Below are 26,402 nucleotides of genomic sequence, written 5' to 3'. Positions count from 1 at the left end.
TGACTTAGTAAAGCTTCTATGAATAAATCGTGGTAATGAGATAACTAAATCATGGGAATTTATGTGCAAATCTTTGTCACGATAATCCTAACTCGTCTTAGGAACGACTTAAAGCAAGTCGCGGGAATGACTTATTAAGTCGTGGTAACGACATAGCTTACTCGTGGGAGCGACCAAGTTATTTTTGAAAACGATTGATTACTCTTTGGGTCGCGATAACTTATTTTTGAAGCAGGCATATTTATAACAACCACAGCCACTTTTTTCTTGTGTGCATTTTTGGTGCGGGATGCGGCGCTATATGATATGCCCGGAAAATGTTCTGACGGTTTAATAAGGGGGGTGGGGTTTTAAAAAAGACCCCCCCGCTAATTTTGCCGGGCTAATTTTGTTTTCAATATACACTAATTGTACTACGAGAGTTGTATCGCATAAGTCATTACAAAAAAATGGTAAAAATAGGAGTTAGTAAGTCTAAGAACGTTTGTTTGCAAACATGTCTGTGTACAGTCGTTTTGCGAGGCTTAGAAAATCTGAACCACGAGCCTTCAGTCGCTATCAAACTATGGACCAGAGACTTCAAACCTTTGAAGACAGGCCATCCAAACGCAGCGTGTCAAAGGAAGACCTGGCTAGCCAAGGGTTCATCTACGACCCTTGTGTCATCTCCGACACGAGAGAGAATTTCTCCGACACTATTTTTAATTGCGTTAGATGCGTGTTTTGCAATGCGCACATTTCCATTTGGAACATGGACAAAGTAGATGTGAGAGTTAGGCATCGACAGCTGTGCCCCGCTTGTCCTTTTGTGTTCGATTGGAACATGAACAAAGAAGAAATAGTGAGACTCAGTCATCGACGGTTTGGTCGTGCTTGTCCTTTTGAATTTGAATTTCTTGACTATGAGTTATGCGATAGGTACTTGGAAAACGAGTTTGAAAAGCAATATGAAAGAGATAATTATGGAATTGTGGAAACAGAAAGCGATCAAGATGTTCATTCTAGCGATGATATCCAAAAATATTCAAATAAATCGGTAGAAAGTCTTCAAACAAAAGATGACCAAAAGTATGACGAATACGATAATTATAGTGATTTGGATGAGCTGCTAATGGCGAAAATTGACAAGACTTGTACTCGTACCCGCTACAAATCTTATCAAAAACAAACTGAAAAGCAGCGTAAAAAGGCTGAAAACAGGCTGAAAAAGAAACGAAGAACAAAAATACGCAATGCAAAACGAGATCAAAAGCAAACATATTACCAGGACAGAATCGACGATGATAATTACATACCTCAAAAAGGTTCCAATGATCAAGATGTAAAGAAACATGATAGAAAAATGTGTTGGGTTTGCAGAACTAATGATGCTGGCGATATACTGGAAGAACAGGTTTTCGAATCTTACGAACAGTTTTATCAAAAGCAAAAATATTACCGGGGCGAAATCGACGATGATAATCACATATTTCAAAAGGGTTCCAATGATCAAGATGCAGAGATACATGATAGAAAAATGTGTTGGGTTTGCAGAAGCCGTGATATCGATGATATGATAGAAGATCAGTTTTTGCAATCTTACGAACAGTTTTTGGACGACCAATATAGAGAAGAAACCAATTTTTATTCGGACGAAATCAGTGGCATCGATGATGAAAAACAAAATCAGGTTGAACGTCTATGGGATGAAGAGACCGAGTATATTTATTTTTCTGACTATGAGGCATTCGTTCAATACATGGATGAATATGAGAGGCAACATCCATGTATTTGTATAGGAAGTTTAGGTGTATTTTCGATAACGCTACGACTCAAAACATTTGAATATAAGCAATCATAACATGGATATTGAAAATGAACAAAGAAGATGTAAGACTCAGGCATTGACAGTTATGGCATGTTTGTTCTTTTGTGTTCGATTGTGCATGTATGTGTTAATAAAAAAACCTAAAACGATTTTGCGTATTGTTTGTTTTTCGAGAAGTATCAAAAAATAAACACAAAAACACAAGCTATAATACAATACATTTTATTCAACAATCACGATGTGACACAATTTGATGGGTAAATTTTGTCATCGCATTGGCACTAAACATTTCAAAAACGTTCTCTGTTTCAAGTATCGCTTGGATAATATCTTCTGACTTCTCCGAACCGTGGAAATCTATTGCGCCACATATCCAGTTTCCACCGTGAGTATAATTATACATCAAATCGAATCTGCACCGGTTCGCTTTCGTAGCAAGAACTCTCAAAGTTTCTTTTGTCACATCTTTGATCAGAAACGACCAAATTGAAAAGGTTTTTCTTGAAGTACAAGAGTCCATTAGCGCATGTTGAATCTTGATTTTGCTTATGTTTGTTTTGCTGCAAACACATTCCACAATTTCATCAAATAGACACATTATCAACTTCGTTGGTTGTAGAGAAGCTTTGAGTCTTGCGTACGTTTCGAATTGATGTGCAAAATGTTCTCTTGTATTTATTTCTACATGCTGGAAATCTGTCCACAGACACATAGGAATGCTATTTGTGGTGTAATCCATGTGAATGACTGAAAGACAAATAACTTCAATTTGTTGTTTGAAAATACTTATATAGGAACTTTCCAAAATGACAATGCATCAAAAACTCGTCATGTATATGTTCGTGCATATAGTTGCCCTGTTTTGTCCCATAGTTTTACAAACAAATGCGTTAGGACGTCCTAAACCAAATTTTTATGAACCGTCTTGTTTCAAGCATGTACATAATACACCGATTGACGTTACGAATGGTTTATTTTATGTGTTGATAAACGTAACCTATGAGTATTTGTCATTATACGACGATGTCAAAGAAAATTTACAATTTTTCAACAAATGGATGCAAAACCCAGAGTTTAGTTTAGAAGGTCATGAGCAACAATGCAAATCCATAGGTCTATCTAGATGTCCGAACAAGAAAAAAGCGTTTTCAAAACCGGTATACAGTGTAGTTGATGGTTTTGTAGCGGGATCAATGTTTATCACTTACGACTTACCAAGTCTTTTAGTTAGATTGCAAATTGAGCCGAAAACGTACTCTATCAGTGAGTTTGTAGAATCTGTGTTTACTGAGATTTACACACACGCTTGGATACCTTTGTTTCCGTACAATTTTTCATTGACCTATGATGGAAGTGAAATTTGTGCAAATGGGATGCACGGTCATGCCTTCATCAGATTTAATACTGAACTGTGTACAACGTTCGGAACATGGTGCGATGTGAATTTAGAAGGTGCTAGTCCCGAGAAACAGGATCATGCGTTAACACGAATCAAAAATGCGTTATTGAAGAGAAAAATGAATGATTTGTCAGTCGCCAAGTATATCAAAGAATATGATCTAGGTTTGGAAATAATCCCTTCTAAGTCCAAAGAATTGCGAGACACAATTACACAAATAGAGCAAGAAATGAGTGAGATCCGCTTAAAAATCGATGATAAGTTCGACTTTGATCAATCTGACGAGGATTACTCTGACGAGGATAACTTTGATGAGGATTACTCTGACGATAATTTGGATGAAAAGCAAAGCGCTGAAAATGTACCAATTATCGATTTTTCTGACTTTTTTTTCAAAAACACTAAAGTTCTGTCAGTAACAAACAAACCTATCGTTGAACCTATCGTAAGCCAAAAAGTTCACGATATTCAAAATGCCAATACTTTCGTTAGCCAAAAATTTTACGATATTCAAACTTCTACCAACAAGCCAAAAAACAAGATAAGTCCAACAGTTAAAAAAAATACTGTTGTTAACCAAACTTCTCACAAAATTCAAAATGCTCTTACCAAGCCAAAACTCACCGTTAGTCTGCCAGTTAAAAACGATAACATTGTTAACCAACAATTTCAAAATATGCAAGATGCTATCAACAAGCATAAAATGGGAATTAAGCACAACAAGCAGACCGTTGCAGAAGTATCTACGTATGGATTGCAAAATTGTTACTGCATAACATGTAATCGTTCTACTACAATCGGTAAAGTACATAACAATCGTTGCTATTTCATCAACTTGGATTCATCATTCAAGATTTCCTCTAATACGCATTTTTCTCCGTTTCGTGAATACACACTCTTGATTATCAACGAACGTAATCATGCTTTACGTGCGATGCTAAGTCAAATAGTGAAACAAGTGAGTAACGAAGTTATTCTCGCGAAAAAGGCTTCATCATATCGACTTACTGTCTTCAGCACCAAAGATGGCACAACTGTTGATAAGATTTGTATGTCGTTATTCAGAAATACGTATCAAATTGAGAATTGTACCGAGAGCACGAATGCTGTGCTTATAGCGAGAAATGGTCATTTCATTCGCGTACCACAAATACAATTGGCTAATTTCACATACTGCGATATTGGTGCTGTGAAAGCGGAAAATGGCAAATGTTTTCGGATTGATGCAAATTGTTCGCACTCAAGTATTGCGAGTGTTTACGATTTGGATGATAAGTTAGTTTCATATTTGGTTAGCATTACTCAGAACACTGCACACAATATGAGTGAGGCAAAGTTTCAAATAAAAAATATAGATGACAGTTCTGTCACAAGCGAACACTTCATTGTGTACAACAAAAGGACGAACAGTGGACAAGAATGCACGTATGTCGATATGCGATCAAAGACCATTTCAATCGAAAAATGCAAACACAGTCCCACGATTTGCGAGGTTTTGTTGGGTAAAAGTACATTGAATGACGAACCGGGACTAAGAAAATTAACGTTTTGGGAAACTGTCGCTGTTTGTGTTGGTGGATTCATTGTGCTTGTGATAGCTGCTATTTGCTTCATAATTGTACTACACAGCATAGCTCGGCATAACGATACTGTTGTAAACAGTTAACATATATCAAAGCGTTTGTATCCGCTATTGTCATAACTCACAATGACTTCGTATAACAACATGTATACCATTGAACGCGAGAGCATTGGTAACACTCAAGAATTTTCCATCCACGTTTTTAAATGCATCAGCGTTTTGATCAATGAACAAGAACTGCTCGAAAGCATTTTTGAAACCATACTAGACGATATTGGAGACGAAAACGTGTTCATATTCGACTTGACAATCGAGTTTTGTTTCACAAACGTTAGTAAAACGTTACATCTCAGTCAGCTCAATTCGCAAAACTGTTCGTGTTTTGACATTACTTGTGCTATGCAGGAACAAGGAATCAATTTCACGGTACCAGCTGATCTTCATGTTTTTGTAACAAAAAACGCATAAACACATTTTCAGTCAAAATTTCACTATTTTGAGTTGTTGATGGATTACAAAGTTAAACCATGTAACGGCATGCGTTGCACTTTATGTTCTCAAATAAAGAGTGGAAATAGTTTTCAGTTCAATTGTGGTTTTGTATACATTGTTGAAGATGGAGAGAACTTGACTTGTAAATCAAAAGATGTTATATATGTTCTGAAGTGCAACACTTGCGGCGGTGAGTATATTGGCGAGACCGTTAATTTGAGAAAACGCATTCACACACACAACTCTCATATTCGAACAGAACAGCACTATTGTCGAGCTACTGATCATTTGATAGAATGTGGGAAACACTTGTGCGATGTAAAAGAACGTTACACTGTATTCGTTTTGGAGACAGAGCGAGACAAGCATGTGCGTAAAGCAAAAGAGGCGTACTACATTCGTTTATTCCAGCCAATGATGAACAAGTAAGGCGTGCATTATTTTTCAAGCGTATATATATAGCTGCAGTTAACAAAATAAGCACACTCGCAATCACTTTCTACGATGGCACAAGCAATGTTGACCTCGAGCTATGCTATAAAAACGAACAACCGAGAACGAATACAGCAGTTTGCGAACACTGTACTCAATCACGGCGTGAAAAGGAATTTGGTTTCTGAAGTCGAGTCAGGTGTCTTCTTGTCGCCTAACGATTATTTGAAGATAAAAGAACTTTCAGAAAAACTAAAACAGATTGATGCCAAACTAGCGCAGTACAAAAGCCTCAAAGTAAGAACGCAGAATCTGATAAAGGGCATCAAGAAAACAAAAAACCTGCAGGACGATGTTGTGAAGACTGTGAGCTCTAACGTTTTCGATCGAATTCCAATTGATGTGATTAACAAAATACTCGGTTCTGGGGAAGACGAAAACATGTTTGCGCTAATAGAGCGAATAAAATCTTCCAATGTTGAGGAAAAACGCAAATATGCCGATATCGACATCTCCGATACAGAAATCTCAGATACGCTAAACGATGATGAAAAGGAAATTATGAACGGTCTGGCTGTTAAAAGAATGCGCAAATCTGGTGAAACGAAAGCTGCAAAGAAACCGAAAAAGGAAAAGACTATACTCAGTGATCTAGAATTGAGCGATGATGACGAATGACTACGTTGTTGCAATATTGTATGATTATGTTGACTTGTGTGTGTTACATTTTTTGTATATGTTGTAAATAAATTGTATCAATGAACTGTAAACATTTGTTGCCTTATCAATGGATATTGACGAGGTTTTGATTGTTGACGAAGACGAACAGTTAGCACAAAACACCTACTTGCTTTCACCCATGTACTCTAGACATCACCACGAATGCTCGCTATGCATTTTTCAATACATAACAGAATATGAAGAACCAATACGAATATTCGAAAGCAAGCTAGTAGAAATGAACTCAAAACTCGGGTGTGGAATTCAAACGTGTGTCACAATGGTTCTCAATGAGTTCAAAGACGATGAACGCATGTCGTTGTTCAAAAAATTGACAACTAGCGAAATTACAAGCCATTTTGATTCAGTATTTGGCGATCCTATTTGTGGATACAACCGACTTAAAGCTTACAATTTTTTCTCTCTGTTTGACGAAAGTACGGTTAACAATTCCACATACATCAAGTTTATTTACGATACATACAAACATTCGAGAAACACGTCACTATGTCCTTATTCGCTTCTAGGCGTTTATGTTTTTCTTGTCATGATCAACACTATAGGAGGTGATGCCCAGCTTAAGAAAAAACACGACTTTTTGTGGATGTTTAACTGTCTATGCAATCACAAATTACGGTTTGGAAAATTGAGATAAAAATCTATTTAAGGATAGTTTTTTCTATAGAAACGCTAAACCCGCACACAACCAACAACCATGTCAACCATAAACATTAAAGATATTAATCGTGTCACTGACACCGAAGCCACTAATCGCTTGTTCACTAAACTGAAGTACGATATTGGTATTGAAATCTCTTCAAAGCTCATTCAGTCGCTTAAACAAAGCAAAGACAGGGTTGTATTTTATGTGGGCAAAGAACAAAGATCATACCCAGCAGCAATTGTGAAAATGTTCACTAACGTTAAGACAAATCATGTCAAGATTCAGCCGAAGTACAGTGTTCAAGAATTGATGAACGTGTTTGAAATTCTCATGAACCTGTCTGAGTACCAATGTAACGGTCTCACGCTAGATTACTCGGATTGGCAGTCAATCTCTAGTCTGGTAAACATGATCGAACTCGCTGAGCACCTAGGCATGACAGAAGTGGTGATGTTTCTTAAACGCATTCCACAACTTCTTACATTTCACAACAAAACCGCGTATGATAACGAATTGTTAAGACGAGAAAACGAGTCTAAGGAAAACCAAAAACCAATGTCTGTCAACGAACCTAGCGAAAACGATGAAAAGCGGTCGAGAACTAGAAAGAGAAGCTTTACAAAAGTGTTCAGTCGTAGTTTGAGCCGAAAGCGCAGAGAAGAAAATGTTATGAACTAAATGTCGTATTTTGTTTGTTGTATGTTGAAAATAAAGAGCAAAAACAGTAAACACGCGTGTTTGTTTTCTTCACGCAGCAAGATAAAACCCAAAACGTCAATATACTTGCATCTTCTCTACCAAACTAACAACCAAAACATAAAATGCATTTCAACATTTTATTTGACGATACTATTCAAACAAATACACACACAAGCATGCACTAAAAGTCATAACACTAATCAGTCCAATGAATCCGCTTCCAATCAAATATTTCAGATCTACAAACAGCGCATTTGTTCCCGTATATATGCATGTGCCAGCAACAGTGTACGCAGAAAAGGTGCATGCATGGTGCTACGGCAAAGGTTTTCTCTTCATTGCAGCAAATTATACAAGTACGCGAGTCTTTCACTGCTTGCTCTTTTTCCAGGTGAAGTTGAGCCATACGTTTTTTGCAGTCTTTGCAATCACAGCAACTATTTGCTTGAAAGCGTTCACGAAGTTCTTTCATAACCTGTATGCATTCTTTTCGTATTTTTCTAACAGAAAACCACCATCGTAAGTCTTGAATACAGATAATCGCAAGCATTGTAACACCGATCATGGCTTCTTGTTGTTGTCAAGTTTAGTCTTTTTGCGATCCCAAAAATCTGGGTTTCGTTCTTCGATGATTAATTGAATAAGCAAAATGCCAAGAAATATAGTCGCAAACATCAACAAATGAAGTTAACTCTGCGTAGCGCTAATATATATGCACATTTTGTAACGATTTCGATCACAAACCATTTAAGTGTCAGTTAATATCGGAAAGTGTTACATTTCAAAACATGTACTTTGGACGCAGATGGTCATCTTATGCTCGTCCGCAAATGTCGAAGTATGATCGCATTGAAAAAAGGAAAAGGAAAATCAAGTCACAAGCTGATGCAAAACAGTTGTGGGAAATAGTATCGAAGTATTTGAGCATCACATCAACGGAAAAGCCCAAAGTTAAGAAGTTCTATGCGTATAGATCTGAAACGTTTCAACCGGGTTGGTCAAATTGTTATTTCGAGCCAAGACCTGAGTTTAAGTACGAAATTAAACTAACGTGCTTTGGAATCACAGTTCATCTTAGCGTGTACTTAATGCTTGTTGAAGATGTTGTTGGAAACGTCGAAATCAACGACGATAATTACGCCGATGTCGATCTAATAATACGGGATACACTAGATGAAACGAAACTGCTTTTCAGTATTTCTGATCGAGATGGCGAGACTGAAAAGAAATATGATTTACTGAAATCCAACGGCTGTGCTATGTGCAAGGAAATCATCGATATGATTGGTATCAAAAACATTTTTGATAAAAACGATTTGTTTGTAGAGTTGGAATCAAATGTATCGTTTAGTTTACAGAGCGACCGTGAATGTGATGATTGAACATATGAATAAAACAACCAAAAACGTATTTTTCTGTTTTCTACTTTTTATTCAACAAACTCGCTTACAATACTGTATAAACGATGTCCATTTACCAGGTTGATTTGCAACCCAGTCAGTAAGTCTATATTTACGGAACACGTTCTGTAGTTTATTCAGGTGGTAGAAGCCTTCAGCGTTGTAATTCGATATTTCACGTACGACGGCCGCAAACAAAACAAATGCAGTCACAAACACATCCCAGCTCAAAACGTTGTTCAGCTTTTGTTCAAGCAATTCGGCGAAATAGTCTTCATCAAAACAAGCTATGGTCAGTTCATCTTTTGTAAGAACATGCATCGTAACAGTGCTATTTACAAGCAAAATCACACATTCGACGATGTCACAAAGAGTGTCATTTGAGTCCTCAAACTGCTTGCATTCCAAGTAATTTGCTACCATCGCAGCCACAAACTCACAGCTGAACATTTTTTTACGTTATGACAACTACTGACTTTGCGTGAATGGTTTTTATACTCGAGTTAGGCGCTTGTTATTTGAACTGTTGTAGTAGTTTGTAAACGTCTAGATTGAAATCCTTGCAACACATACGCAATAACTATAACTATAACCAAAGAAACAACCACAAATGTTAGTGCAATAAATAAGACCCAAAAGCTGTTTATTTTGGAATCATCGTCACTCGGTGAATCCAGTCCCATACCAGGAATTCTAATCTGACACAGAGTTCGTTTTGTTGTACAATCTTCATACGAAATAGATTTTTCATTCACGTCGATATACAAGCACGTATTGTTCTCATCATATGACACTCGCGAATAGACTATCGCGTAATCGTTTAATTCGAGCGTTTCGTTCAGACTGTCAATTTTGAACATCAAATTTTGAGATATTGCATTCACCTTCGGGTCGTGCGTTCTGTTAATCAGATAGTCAAAAGCGTTTTGCAACTCTTCTTCTGTTTGCAGCACTGCTGGTAAGCACTGGCCATCTTCATTCACCACGAAACAAGTTTTAGGTGATGTGATCGACGCTGCTGCGTTTTCGTCAAATGAACATGTCTTGTACGCACGCGGATTGAAAGGTGACACAGTCACAAACTCTCCTCGATCCGCTTTTAACAAGGCTACGTTAGCCGTTTCGCATGAAATGCCCAAATATTTTCGTTTGAACAAATGAACGCATTGAGCAGGCCTATCTTTGTTGTTGAACAGCGCTATCTTGATAGAACCTTGAATGTTGTTCAAAATAAATTCGTTGCTTACTTGAGTGAAAACCGTTTTTAGATGAATGTTTTTTTGTCCAAAAATGACCACATCGTATGCATTATAGTCGGCACTGTTTACAGTTTTACGTACATTGACGTGCGTTGAAAACTGGTTTCCAACTTTGAACTGTTGCTCAATACTGATAAAGTAGCAAGATCCATCATATATTTTACCAATACTTTTAGTCGGATCACACACATTGCAATAACAGTTTTGTAAACCGTAAGAAGAAACGCTTTGAACTGTTGTGTTTGCGCGGACAACAATGAAAAAACACAAAATGATAAACGCCCGCATGCTTGGCTCAGAACATCAAGAATGACAAGATCCGTTTGTATAAGTGTGTTTTATATTTATTTTAGTTCTTATGATCTTTTTATTACGTACGACATAAATCCTATTATTCCAAAAACGATTGCAAACACGACTAGAATGCAAAACACAACGTCGACAGATCCTTTTTCGCCATGTTCGTTAGCCTTTGTGGTTGTTGAGCCATTGGTGGTGATATTACCACTCGTTATGTTATCGATTTCACTGTAGTTCTGTTGTGTGCTAGTTTTGTTTGCAACTCTCGATGTGGTTGTTGAAGAAACGCTTTGAACTGTTGTGTCTGCGCGGACAACAATGAAAAAACACAAAATGATAAACGACCGCATGGTTGGCTTAGAACATCAAGAATGACAAGATCCGTTTGTATAAGTGTGTTTTATATTTATTTTAGTTCCTGTGTTTTTTTTATAACGTTATACACAAATCCTATAAGTCCAAGAACGATTGCAAACACGGCTAGAATGCAAAACACAACTTCGATTATAACAAGGACAGATCCTGTTTCGCTATTTTCGTTAGCCTTTGTGGTTGTTGAGCCATTATTTGTGATATTACCACTCGTTATGTTATGGATTTTACTGTAGTTTTGTTGTGTGCTAGTTTCGTTTGCAACTATCGATGTGCCAAGATCGCTATTTTCTTCAACCTTTGTGGTTGTTGAACCATCGCTAAGGGCATTGACAACTGATGTGTTATGTTTTTTACTTAATGTTTTAGTGGTATTTTCGTGTGCAACTCTCAGTGTTGCTTGCGTGCTTTTTTTGTTAACCTTTGTGGTTGTCGAACCATTGTTGGGGATATAAGCAAGCGTTGTGTTTTCCATTTCGCTGTTTGTGTGTGTGTCAATTTCGTTTGAAACTGTCGATGTAACGAAATCATTATCGCTACTGCGTTTTTCGATGTCTGCAACATGATTAGATGTATTGTCTGGTACCAAGAATCGCCATAGAGAATCAGTAGCTAGCATCCTACCTATATTCGGGGTCAAAATCAAAAAGAGTTTGCCTTTGATTTGGAAACAAAACCTGTCCCTGTGATTATCAATTGTCAAATAATTGTCTTTCACGCCCAAATTTTGATTTATGACTTTTCGTATGGCCTCGAGAATATCATATTGCGTTGTGTACATTCTCTCAGGAATATATACAATTTTGCGTAATTTGTCTAGCGCATCATCATAGGAAACGATCGAGAATGCACCATTGTATATACCCAGATCGCGCTCTGGCGATTTCTTGAAGCAGTTATCGTTACAGCTACATAGAGACACAAACAAGACAAATAGTATGAAGCGCAACATTGCTGGTTTTTATTTCATTCATCTAACAAAACACATGTAATAGCTATATAACAAAAAATTTGCACACAACAGACTACAACACAAAATCTGCAGGAATGTACAAAACGAGGCCGTTTGTCAGCAATTCCTTCGACACACAAAATGCGACAAAGTTCGGTGGGATGTGAATGTTGGGAATGCATGTTCTAACCGCTTGAGAGAGCATATCTTCGTGTTCTTCGTTTTGACACTGATTGATGAAATAAACTTTACATGGGTCTTCTTCGGGCAACATATCGCTTACGGGCATCGGGTTTTCTTGTACCTCTTGTTCTGGGGTGAACGTTTCCACGATTTCTTCTTTCACGACTGCCAAATCGACCGGCATACTGATTATCTCGTTTTGCTCCGAACACGCCTTCTTATCAGAACAAGGCAAGTCATTCCATGTTTGTTCTTGTGTTTTGCAAAGCATCTTTTTGGGGAGACTGGACTGATCCTTTGAATGTTCAGCAAATTTGCGTTTACGATTAGGAATAGCATTGGTTAGTCTTCCCTTTCCCCCATCAATCAGCTCCGTTTCAATTTGAAGACTCTTCCATTGCTTTATGTACAAAGGATGCATCACAAACAAAACCTCTAACGCCTGACACAAATTTGTATTTGGATATCCATATTTTGGTTGCAGTGAGTATACGTTAGCATTCATCTCTCTCATTTCGATGCCAGTTTGCAACGCTTCGTATATTTCACCACAGCTTCTCACAATTTTCAGACCTATTGTGAGCTCTTTCTGTGTACTGACAAGCTGAAAGTTTTTACTCGGTAGCACTCCTTTTTTCACCAATATTTCCACGATATCATTTTCCGAACAATCGAGTAATGTCATGACTGCTCGAAAGTAGGTGTTCAGCTTCAATCGTATCTGTGTCCTTTCCAAAGATAGGCAAGTGGATTTCACCGAATAGACTTTGCTAAACTCCTCGATTCCGTGCAACTCCAACACTGGTATTATGCATATCGGCAGTCTGTAGTTTAACGTGGGATTCGACTGCATGTATCTACCCTTCTTTATGCGCTCGGTTAGAGTTGCGAAATGTTTTGGTACTAATGTTTTCAATATTTTGAAGTAGCACATATCAATCTTTTCATCGGCAACAGAAAACATCAAGTCAACATATCGTTCAAACGCAGCTAGTGTCGGTTCATCGAGAAACACATGGTCCAGCGTTGGCTTGTAGTTCAAGTAGTCATACGGACTGTTAGTTATCGACGTAAAACGCAGTCCCTCGACATCTGTGAAAGGACATGTAACGCTGAACATGTACTTCTTTTGGTGACCATTCGCATTGAAATTTCTTTTCTCACGAATGAATTTTTCGCACAATGTTTGGACCGACATGTTGTCGCTTCTGTTGTCAGATTGTAAATGAGACACATTCAGTTTTTGTTGCAGTATTTATACAAGTCGTCGTATTACAAATTCCATGATAAAAACCTAAATTGTTGAATTTGAATAACAGAAATGGCTCGTTGCAGCGAAAGGAAAGGCGAAAGCAAATTGAATACACTCATCAAAGCAAACCAACCCGAGTTGCTAGCTACACACATTAATCAAAACTTTGGTTTCGATTCATCGTGTTACATTGTTATCAAAGAAAAACATGTTTTGCCTGTTGATTTCACACAAACAGACCTAGAACAAGTTGTCATTCATATATCTAAACCTGAATACATACAGTTTGTGAAGCTCAGGTTTAGTGGTTCTCAAAGCAATGGGTTTGATTTTCTGCTTTGCGAACAAACCGATTACGAAGATAACTACGGCAATGAGGTTCATCAGTGTCACCTTTATTTTTCAAGAACATGTACCAAAGATATGGCAGCTACGAGCTATTACTTGACACAAGCCTTAAGTATGATTGGAGTACTAACATTTTCAAAGAATACGCATGACAAACTGGCTTCGTGTCTAATCAAACGTTATGGTCAAACACTCGTACCCAAATGCACTACTGATTTTTGGAACAAACAACTTGACTCATTTCGCATGAGAAGCATTCTTGAGGTCTCGCAGCAAGATGACTCAGCGACACTTCGTGAGGAAATTGAGCGTTTGATGCAATCAAAGTACAACTTCGTTTCTTGTGAATACAATACGGCCAACAAAAACCTAAATATTCTGTATACTGAAACAAGTAACAACAGCTTTGGGTTAGTGGTTGTCAAAGAGTCGCTGCAAATAAAAGGCGCTACATGACTGGTAGATCAAATCATTCTTGATCTAACCTTCAAAGCGATAACATGTCTGTGCCAGCAACTACATTCCGGGTTCCAAAAACTGAGGACTGGGATATGGAGATTAGGCTGTCTGAGATAAAAAGTATGTTGTTAAGAATTTCATATGTTAGTGTTGGAGGTTTGATTGTAAACGTTGAATGCTGTAACTAACTTTTGCTTGTTCTGTTTCAGAAACCGTCACTCCAAAAACTGAGGACTGGGATGCCGAAATTGCGGTGGCGAAACGTCCTCCATTCTTTCTCAGCGTGGGCAAAATGACGCAGAGACAAATTAACAGACTAAACCGATGCTGGACCTGTCGCTGCGTGCCGGTCAATTGTACATGTTCAAAGTATTGAATAAAATTGTTGAAACGTTCACAGGTGTTTGTTTGTTTTGTAGAAAAATGTTATATAGCAGTAATTTGACTTAGTACACTTCACACAAAACAATGCTAGCCGTTGAACTCAAAGATTTGGGATTTTTTCGACATATGTTGCGTTTGAATATTGAAAAGTGGAACAAAGCTGTCGAAATGTACATCATGGATCTCTATCCAGATGTGAAGTTTACATTTTCGACGCGAGATCAATGTTGGAAAGCGACAGATACGGAAATTGTGTACTATGTCGATATTGAGGTTATTCTGATCAATCCGAAATATGATTTGTGCTGGACACACCAAGATCCCACAAAACGACTTCAAACCATTAATGGGATTTTGTTGAGCTCAAAAGCCAAGAGAACAAAACTCGTAACGTTTGACCAAGAGTATTTTTGAGACAAAAAATATATAAAGATGTTGAAATAACCAATTGCATGTGTAATATAATATCATATCATATCATGGATGATACCGACGCTTTTTGCACGAATGAAACAAGTATGTTCATGAACAACTATATCGACAGACTGAAAACGTTTGAGTATTGGTCTCCCCAAATACAACCAAACAAATACCAGCTTGCTTCTTGCGGGTTGTACTACTTGGGACAACACGATCGTTGCAAATGTTTTCGTTGTGGCATTGTGTTGTATCATTGGAAATCTACAGACGATGCGTTCTTGGAACACCATAAACATTCACCGAATTGCCAGTTTTTGCGAATGGTGGGTCCAGGAACAAGACTATTGATAGACACATGAGTAGGTTTTGTATGATCGTGTTGTAAATAAATATCATGAACCGTTCAATTCGTTTTGTTCTTATTCTTGTAGTAACATATACTTATTCATGCAACTACCAAACGCAAAGTTGAAAAACTACTATTGTGTGCACGAATGTTTGATTTCTCTATTGCGTTAGTTATTGATATAACCCAGTGTCGTATGTTTTCTCATATCTATATTACCCAACTCTACTAAAATCAAATACAAACAACTATGTATATGTAGTTTCAAACGATTTTATTCTGCAACAATCAATATTTCAAACATTCAATCTTTCGCAACAACAACGTACAACAGTTTACATAGTCCACTAGATCAGCCCACATAGTCCACTCGATCAGTCCATCACAGATGCAAAAGCCTCACTCCTCTGTTTTGGCCGTAACCCTGAATTTCGCCACACCATTCGCAGCGATCGTCGATCCGCGTACATGACACACAGCTGAGGGCCTCGCATCTACGGCAAAAGTTCACCATCGAAAAAAAGTTTTTGCACGTATGACACACAATCACTAACGTAGTGTCGTAAACAGTTGGCAGCATTTCGCCCATGCTCTTAATCCATCTATTACAAGCTGCTTTGTTGTTTCCAGCTGATGACTCATTCTCACGATGCTTATTCTGCCTCTCTAACCATGCCTGGAAACTGCCACTTTTCTCCACACTTGACATCCATTGCTCGCAAGCTTTTCTGTTACTCATTATGCGTGTTGTTCGTTCAGTTTCAAAAATCGAAATGATTCAAACACGATCAATTCGCCCTTTTATAGTATGCCGTTATTCAACTCAACAGCATAAAAACTCGAAATGCATGTCCCTTCCCCAAAACATGAAATTTCACAAAGTCGACAATCACCCCAATTATATGTAAACAAAGTGTTTTATGTTTTCATCGACGATTTTTTTTATCAACAAGCCGAATTTTGCGGAATATGCGGTGTCATTTATTCTAGAAAAGATAGTTTTACTTCCTGCTTGACAAAAAGTTTGTAGTTTACTTTGCTTTTTGGAAAAATACAACGTTCAAAGAAATGAGTTTCATCCGAACCTTCCGAAAAATGGGTGTTGTTCTATGTACAGTATCGATACATGTATGTGAGGCATTTTCAGGCTTTCTTTCTTGGATTGAGAGTTCAAGAAACGACGAATTCTGTCAAAACATGATTACGATTACAAGTAAGTACCACCAAAATATATTTTTTTGTTTCATGATAGACAAAACCGTGTATTGTTGAAATGTCAACACATCTCAAATGTAAACAAAGAAAAATGAAGTACATGATAAATCATATTGTGTAGATTTTTGTACCAAAGTTAAATGCTCTTAACAAAAGGCGTTTTGCAATTCAGATTATTGTGACCACTTCTGTTTTGTGTTTAAGAAGGCAGTTTGGAACTTGATATGTGTTGTTTTGTTTTTTATCTGCATCAGACCTTTTTGACTGTAGGTTATTTGTAAACATCAAACTCTGCCATACAAAGTTGATTTCTACAATGAATGAACACTTAGTATATACTTTTTACCGAGTGCTGCTAACACCGTGACTGAATATTTCATCTCATGTCATAGGTTGAACAATTTATGACAGTTTATGTGAAGAAAACATGTGCACTGATTTGTTTTCATATTTCTATGTAGGCTCACTTTTCATATTTTATCCATAGAATGCATAATTGTCCATTTCAAAGTATTCTTCACAAAAATATTTGATGTCTAAAACTGCAAAAAAATCTATATACACACCAAAATGCAAATTCTGCTTTTTGCCAACATGTGAATTTTTGGCCACAACAATCTTTCATTCAAGTTGACACAAATATGTGTATCAACAGCAAACCCCATAGGAAGTTTGTCTTGGTTAGAGTACCTATAGTATAGATATTTAAATATCAAGAAGCAAACCCTTCATAACAGGTTATGGTGTACAAAGTTCAAAAAAAGGTATTAACACAAAAAATGGAAAATTTGCATGTGTATCAGTACAGAAACTGTATTGCACACAAATATTTTATCATGTTGACTTGACAGTGTAGAATATTTCATCTTGAATCAGAATTTGAAATTGTGATACACTGTATGAATTACAAAAGAACATGTGTTCACTTTCTTTTCAAACATTTTTCTCTCTACAAAAAAACTAACTGCATATGTTATTCTGTTTCAGGTCTTTTTTCTGATCAGTTCCCATGTAAGGTATATTTTAGAATTTTGATATAAATCCCACATAACCGGCTATGGTTGAGAATGATGCAAAAAAGGTATTTACACAAAAAGTGGAAACTTTTGCTATTTTGCAGGCATGAGAATGTCTGTTTACCAGATTTCATTCAAATACATTTTACAGTGTGTGTGAGCTAGCAAGCACAACCACAAGCCAATTCTTGGTTCAGATTCATAAGCATCTGCATTCTTGTTTCAGTGCAAATATGTGTGAAGGTAATTATGGGTATGAGCTAGCAAGCACATCCACAAGCCATGTTTTGGTTCAGATTTGTTTTATTGAGGTCCATAAGAGAATATTTGAACATTTTGATACATGGCTCTCATAACTGGTCTCATTCAAATGCTTAGAAAAAAAGTATATAAATGCTTTTTAGAAAAATATGGTTTTTTGTCAGCACATTTATGTCTGGCCACAAAACTCATTGTGTGTGTTTGTTGTGCCGTGATACTGTGATTCACTGAGCGCATCATACAGTGTTTGCTTGAGCTAGCGAGCACAACCACAAGCCATGTTTTGGTTCAGATTTGGTTTATTCATGCATATGGATAAGAATATGAGAATTTTTATACATGGCTCTCATAAGATTTCTGATGCAAATGATGAGAAAAAAAGTATATACAGGTTATTTTGAAAGCATGGTTTTTTGTCAGCACATTTATGTCTGGCCACAAAACTCATTGTGTGTGTTATGTGTGAAGTGATGTTCAGTTCATATTCTCAGAGTGGTTCAAGGAAGAACGCCTTCTCTTGCAGAAGGAGATCTAGGTTCAAGTCCTAGCTCTGATATGATTTGAGAAATCACTGAATGCAATTTACAGTGTCTGCTTGAGCTAGCAAGCACAACCACAAGTCAATTTTTTGTGCAGATTTGTTTTAGTCGTCTATATGATTAAGAATACAATAATTTTGATACTCGGCTTACATAACTGGTCTGGTACAAAAAGAGATTGCCATTCCGAGCGCATATTACAGTGTGTGTGTGACCTTGCAAGCACAACCACAAGCCAATTTTTTGTTCAGATTTGTTTTATTTGTCTATATGAATAAGAAGATGAGAATTTTCATACTCGGCTTACATAACTGGTCTGGTTCAAAAAGAGATTGCCATTCCGAGAGCCTATTACTGCTAGCAAGCACAACCACAAGCCAATTTTTTGTTCTGATCACAGGATTAATGGTTATAGAAAGTATTAACTAGTACAACATGTTTTCAAAATGTATGTTTCCACATTGCAGATATTTGTGAAAGTTGATATGTGTGTCTGACGTGTGTGAAATGGCAGTTTTCGGTATTTTCATATGGCAAAGCATTTGACAGTTCGTTCTTGGTGCAAATTCATAACGTCATTTCAATATTTATTTAATTTCATCCTACCAACTAAATCGGCGTTAACATATCGATAATAGAAAATTGTGTTTATTTGTAAGTGGTTTAAATGCAATATTTCTATAACCCGTTGTCCGAACTCAATAAAATTTTCACAAGATTAACCGAAATTTCGATGCGCTCATACTGATACTATTTGTTCATACAAAATCGAATGCGCAAGTTATGATATTTTGATCTTACTGCAGTTGAAATAAGAACAGAGCTGTAGTCGCTTTTATAGTGCGGAATCATATCGAGCAAATTTCGTCAAACGAACGTCATGTAAAAAATTGTTATGGGTCAAAATCTTGTACAATAACGTGTGTTCATCTGAGTTTTCATTCCGCTATTTTTTAAGGCCAATATGAGCCTGAAGTCGTGTAAGCATATAACATCAAGCATGTGAAACAAAACACGTTGTAAGGTTCTATACATTTTATTCATTCTAAGTATCAACCAATAATGCCATAGCAAGCACCAAGTTGACATGTTGCATTCTTATCGTATGGATGTCTGCATTTCAGACAAATCAATTGCCCAGAATTTTTGTTGTAGACGTATTCCAAATACTTAACTATGCACTTCATACAGCAAAACCCGTGTCCGCACGTCTTGCTTATAACTGTTGGTTGATTGTCTTCATTTTTGCATATTCGACACGAGTCGATTTCGCCACTGCTCTGTAGTTCACTTGAGATGCTTTCGATAACATTCGTAATATGCGCTGTCGCATGTCCAAGGGAAGATTTTTGGCTTGAATTTTCAATGGCACTTTCTTCAGATTTTAGCGTCAGCAATACTTTTTTAAGATTGTTGATTCGTATCTGAGCTTTACCGTGCAACGATTTTAGTCTCTCTTGTTTTATGAAATACTGCTCTACGAAGTCAGTCTGCTTGTTTCCAGTTGACATTGGGTCTTGTTTTGACGTTCGCGAACCTTTAGGTTTTTTGACAGTTTGGCCGTTATTATTGGCAATAGCTTTGCGTTTATTCGAATCCTTTTTACTAGTCAAACCTGACGAGTCGTTGGAATTGTTATGTACAAGCTGCGCCAAAAAATCCGCAGCTTCTTCGTCTTCTCGCGATTTAAACTGATTGCCAGCTTCTTCGTCTGTCATTTTGAGAAGAGAGTGCACATTTTGACAAGTTTGGTCGAGCTCACTTGGAGTGAGATATAACGGATGACTTTCATCATCCAAACAAAAACCAACATCAGCAAGTTGTTTTGACGTCATTTCGCTTTGCTAACTCAAGAGTGAATGATTGAGTTTTAATAAAAAGACTGGCTTTTATAGAAAACGTTTGAGTTATCTTATTGTTTCTTTACTTCGGAGGATATTGCGAAAAATGTTCATACTACTAGATGTTATATTACACAATGACTCATATTTAGCATTCGATCCATTGCAATTCAATACGACATTGTTCGTAAGCTCAACGTTCTACTTTACACTCAAACTATATCTAACCTGCTCGACTAACAACATACACATCATATGCATTTAAACATTTTATTTTACAACAAACATCAAACATATGAAAACAGTCAAAACATCTAATCAGTGAAAAGCATTCGCACCCAGCCAGTAACGTCAGCTCGACACATAGCGCAGTCTCCATCAAACATCATCAGGCAGCAGTTTTCACAAAAAGTGTGCCCACACCTTGTCAAGGTACTGTTTTTTTCCTCATCGTAGCATATGGTACACGTTTTCAATGCTCGAATAGCCTCTTCTTTTTCTTCTTGAAGTTTTGTTCTAAGCGAATCCAAAGCCTGCTCTTTTTCAAATAGGAGCTGCGATATTATCCTATCGGTTTCGAGTTCATGCTGCTCTTTTAGCGCGCGTTCGCGTTTAGACCACTCATCCTCGAAGAAACGCTCTTGATCATTAATCAAATGTTCGCTCGCTTCTCGCTGATAAGATGAAGCCTTTTGAATACACGATACCATTTTCTTGCAGACATCGCGACCTTCCTTTGACATAGCGTAGTCGCTGCTGTTCACAAACGCTGTAACCTGACTTCCAAGTCTGTTCAGTTGATAGCCGAACGACTTTAGATCAATTGACGCCGATTGTTCTGGTCGAGTGTATGGCTTTGTAGCATGTCGCTTGCCCTTGCCAGTCGTTTCGCTACTACCACTAGCGGCGTCTGTGTCCTCGAACTTTGGCAGTCGGTGTGCGTATTTCGGCATGATTTCGAGTCAATAAACTCTCTTGGAGTCTCAAATCAAGAATGATGACAATAGCTGTCCGTGTCGCTTTATATACCCAACGGGCTGGTGCGTTTTCAGTATATAGACAAAGCATAGCGCTTACATACCAAAGTCCTTGATAAAGATGAATAGCAAATTTCTTACGCGTGGTAAGTGTAGACATTCATATCTGAGAAAAGCGATGAACAAAGTGGCATGTCTGAGAGATTTTGATCAAACGTACGTTAGCGAGTTAGGTCTTTACCTAAGAAAGACATTTCCCACATTACGCGACGACTGTAAATTGTACATTAAGCACGAAGTAACTATTCAAAATAGACGACCCGATTTCGTTATTCATGTACCAAATGTTGCGCTCATACTGTTAGAATACAAAACGTCGAATGTTACAACAAAAGTACGCAGAGAATATCTAACTCAAGTACTCGATACGTATCACAAGTTTCGACAAAGCTTATGCGTTAGTGAAAATTCCAGCCATATACGTTTACTTAGCATTTTGCTCATTCGCAATTCTTCATCTCGACAAAATAAAATTGTGTGTGTGAAAAATGAGTTAATACCTAACAGCTGTTATTTGATATGAACTTTTATGAATATTTTTGCGAAATGTACTATGATCAAATTTCAACGCAACAGTGCAGTGGAGTATTTTTCAAATCACAATATCTCGCTAGTACAACTTTTTGCTGTAATAATTTCACAACGCTAAAATTTCCAATCCAATACTTCATCAAATATCTACCAGCATCGCACGAGAAATTACACCCAGTACAGCGAGGTCATAAAGTGCAGATAATATCGAACGTCATTTCAAATTAAAGTACACGGATAGATGAGTATTTGCGAGAAAGTTTAACTGTACATTTCTCAACAACCTATGCAGATATTGGGATCAAATTTTGACTATGATATTCAACTAAGAAAGCTCCACAATGATTGTTCCATACGTTGTATTCTTTTGTTAATGCTTCTTGGACAAAAGTGCAAGTTTATGGTCGAAAATACCGTTTGTATGAAGAAAACTTTTTTGCCTTTTCGTTTTGCTAAACGAAATATGTACAGTTGAATAAGGAATTGTTTTCTGAAGAATTTGGTGTATACCACTTTGCATGTATGTGAATCATTTCGATTAAATACGTAGGAAGTTAAACGAAACATTGATATTTTTCTTGACATCGGCATCGAGTCAAAATTCATGACGTGCAGTAGATCTACGTAATTTCGCTTCATGTAAACAACCTTGGTGCAATATCGTACAACGAGGTTTAAGTGCATTTTCTTTGAAACCACTCAAAATATCAATATGAAATTTTCAGTACAGTACACAGATGGCTATATGCTACAATTACGTACTGATTAGTTTGCCCTGAAATATATGCTTCTATGTAAAATATCTGTCCGAAATCTTTTGTATGAAGAAAACTTTTTTGCTTTTTCGTTTTGCTTAACGAAATATGTACAGTTAAATTGGGAATTGTTTTCTGAAGAATTTGGTGTATAACACTTTGTATGTATGTGAAACATTTCGATTTAGCACGTAGAAAGTTAAACGCAACATTGATCGTTTTGTTTAAATCGGCATCGCGCAAAAATTCATTACATGTAGTACGTCATTTCGCTTCATGTAAACAACCTTGGGTAAATATCGTACACCGAGGTTTAAGTCAAATTTCTTCGGAACTGTTCAAGTCATCACTATCAAATTTAAAGTACAATGCCCAGCTTATTGTTAGCTACAACTTTTCTATTGTAATTTTTGTTCCAACATACATGCTTATGAGATAAAAATCACGTTGAAAACGTTCGCAACAAGAAAACTTTTTCATCCTATCGCTTTTTGAAACAAAACTGATATCATCTTATAGAAAATTTCATTCCGAATATTTTGATATGACATGCGTGTATGTTTATTGTATCGCTTGATCAAGACTAGCCGAAAACCATTTTGCCTGTAATCATGAATTGACTTTTAAAGCACACATGTACTGTAGCTCGAACGTCATTTCTATCCATGAAAACAACTTTGGCTTGGGTGCAATATCTTACAATGAGGTTTAAGTCAATTTTCTTTGAAACCACTCATAATATCCAGATGAAATGTTCACCACAATATTCTATCATATGATAGCTACAATTTTTGTCTCGCCTATATTGTTCTCACACGACTCATTGTGTCAGATATTCAATTTTGCAAAATTCGCTAAGAAGAAAACTTTTTCGTGTTAAGAGCATTTATCTTCATTTTGGTATGATTTTGTAGGAAATTCAATTCCACGCATTTTGATGTATTACACTTAAACGTCTGTCTAAACACACAAACAATACAGTGCAATAACGATTTCGTACTAAACGCATTTCTGTCTTTAACTTTAGATTTTTTTTCAACGTCATTGCATTTCTATGCATGTAAACAAGCGGGGAAAGAGTTTAAGTTGCATCGGTTTAACTCAATTTGCTCGAAAACGTCTCTTGATATTTAGATGATTTTTTCACCACAGTATTGCATCATATGATAGCTACAATTTTTGTTTCGCCTATATTGTTCTCACACGACTTATTGTATCAGATATTCAACTTTGCAAAATTCGCTAACAAGAAAACTTTTTTGTGTAATGAGCATTTATCGTTATTTTGGTACTAGCTTGTAGGAAATTCGATTCCACGCATTTTTATATATTACACTTTACCGTATGTTTAGACACAACAATAAAACAGTCCGATAACGATTTTGTCATAAACGCATTTCTGTCTTTAACTTTAGATTTTTTTTCAACGTCATTGCATTTCTATGCATGTAAACAAGCGGGGAAAGAGTTTAAGTTGCATCGGTTTAACTCAATTTGCTCGAAAACGTCTCTTGATATTTAGATGATTTTTTCACCACAGTATTGCATCATATGATAGCTACAATTTTTGTTTCGCCTATATTGTTCTCACACGACTTATTGTATCAGATATTCAACTTTGCAAAATTCGCTAACAAGAAAACTTTTTTGTGTAATGAGCATTTATCGTTATTTTGGTACTAGCTTGTAGGAAATTCGATTCCACGCATTTTTATATATTACACTTTACCGTATGTTTAGACACAACAATAAAACAGTCCGATAACGATTTTGTCATAAACGCATTTCTGTCTTTAACTTTAGATTTTTACAACGTCGTCTTTTATCCATGTAAACAAACGAAACAAGATGTTAAGTTACATCGGTTTAACTCAATTTGCTCGAAAACGTCTCATGATATCCTGATGAAATTTTCACCATAATATGTAATCCTATGATAGCTACATTTTTTGTCTCGCCTATATTGTTCTCACACGACTCATTGTGTCAGATATTTTACTTTGCAAAACTCGCTAACAAGAAAACTTTTTTGCGTTAAGAGCATTCATCTTTAGTTTGGTATGATTCTGTTGGAAATTCAATTCCACGCATTTTGATGTATAACACTTAGCTATATATCATAACACAACAATAAAACAGTCCGATAACGATTTCGTACAAAACGCATTTCTGTCTAACTTAAGATTTTTACAACGTCATTGCATTTCTATGCATGTAAACAAGCGAGGGAAAAGTTTCAGTTACATCGGTTTAACTCAATTCTTTCGCAAACGTCTCATGATATTTAAATGATTTTTTCACCACAGTATTGTATCATATGATAGCTACATTTTTTGTTTCGCCTATATTGTTCTCACACGACTCATTGTGTCAGATATTCAACTTGGCAAAATTCGCTAACAAGAAAACTTTTTTGTGTAATGAGCATTTATCGTTATTTTGGTACTAGCTTGTAGGAAATTCGATTTCACGCATTTTTATATATTACACTTTACCGTATGTTTAGACACAACAAAAATACAGTGCGATAACGATTTCGTACTAAACGCATTTCTGTCTTTAACTTTACATTTTGACTCAACGTCGAAAACTCTCTGCGAATAGAACAGTGATTTCGTACAAAGTTTAACTTCGCGTTTCTTCCCAACCATTTGACCGATCAACATAACATTTTCGCATTAATATGAAACACGATAATAGCAACAAGTTTTGTGGGGATCATTTTTTGCTAACATATTCGCATTTGGTAGAAATTCTTAGTTTTTCGCATGAAAATCACTTCGCTGACAAGAAAAAAAATTCCCATTTAAGACAAGTATAAAACAATTGATACCATTCGATAAGGAATTCTGTTCTGCACATTTTGATGTATGATACTCCACAATAGGTCTAATTACAAGAATACTGCTGAGAGAAAACGCATTCGTGCTTATAGAAATTTTGAACTTTAAAGTATCGAGTTAAACCGAACGTCGTTAGATAGCGAATAGTTGATAAAACTGTGTTTGTATCGAAGCGGTTTATTTTAACTGTCACAATAACGCGTGAACGCATTTCGATGAAATTTTCACAATCATAACCAGCAAATAGGCAGGAACAATAAGAGTTTAAATATTTTGCAAGTAGATAAGTGGATATATGTCAAAATTTCTGTTTATTGGTAAAACTTGGGTTGATATGAAGAAAAGATTTTCATTTCGCAATATGATACAGTAATATTTGCATCATGCGATGGGGAATTTATTTCTGTGCATTTTGGTGTAACATACTTGATGTTTTTGTAAAACGCTGCAGTTATACGGGCAGAAAACCATATCACAACAAACACACATTTCATGAATCGTAATTTTGACCCTTCGTTGTCAGTGCAAATCGACGACGTCATTTCAATGAAACTCATCTTTCAACTTAAAGGGGTGTTTACATATCGACGATAGAAAATTGTGTTTCTTTGACAGTGGTTTAAGTGCAATATCTATAGAACCAGTTGTCCAAATTCCATAAAATTTTCACCAGATGAACCGAAATTTCGATGCGCTCATACTGGTACTATTTGTGTATACAAAATCGAACGCGCGAGTTATGAAATTTTGATTTTAACGCAAATTTTCTCGATATTTCAAATTTTCAAGAACAATTGTACACATAACCATACTATTTGTATATGAGTGTGTAGGCGCCAGTGTGCTGAACATTTTGATATATGTGGTTGGATATTTGTTTACTATATCTTCGTT

The 26,402-nt window shown here is 36.5% G+C and overlaps 3 protein-coding genes across 10 annotated transcripts in view; 2 read left to right on the top strand and 1 right to left on the bottom strand.

The window, feature by feature from the left end:
• Positions 1–26,402, bottom strand: part of LOC127880324 (sushi domain-containing protein 2-like) — a 233,644-nt gene that overhangs the window by 23,621 nt on the left and 183,621 nt on the right. The gene's annotated exons all lie outside the window — the stretch shown is intronic.
• The window catches only part of LOC127880329 (uncharacterized), a 230,487-nt gene that overhangs the window by 45,548 nt on the left and 158,537 nt on the right, over positions 1–26,402 (top strand). The gene's annotated exons all lie outside the window — the stretch shown is intronic.
• LOC127880326 (uncharacterized) lies at positions 518–14,706 on the top strand. Its single transcript, XM_052427730.1, has 2 exons — positions 518–2,192; positions 14,530–14,706. Exon 1 carries the CDS (start codon positions 566–568, stop codon positions 1,838–1,840), a length of 1,275 nt encoding a protein of 424 aa, XP_052283690.1. The 5' UTR covers positions 518–565; the 3' UTR covers positions 1,841–2,192; positions 14,530–14,706.

Source organism: Dreissena polymorpha, chromosome 4 (genome assembly GCF_020536995.1).
Source record: "Dreissena polymorpha isolate Duluth1 chromosome 4, UMN_Dpol_1.0, whole genome shotgun sequence".
Taxonomy (NCBI): Eukaryota; Metazoa; Mollusca; class Bivalvia; order Myida; family Dreissenidae; genus Dreissena; species Dreissena polymorpha.
The sequence above is the reverse complement of the archived record's forward strand: the minus strand, read 5'-3'. Positions and strand labels throughout refer to the sequence as shown.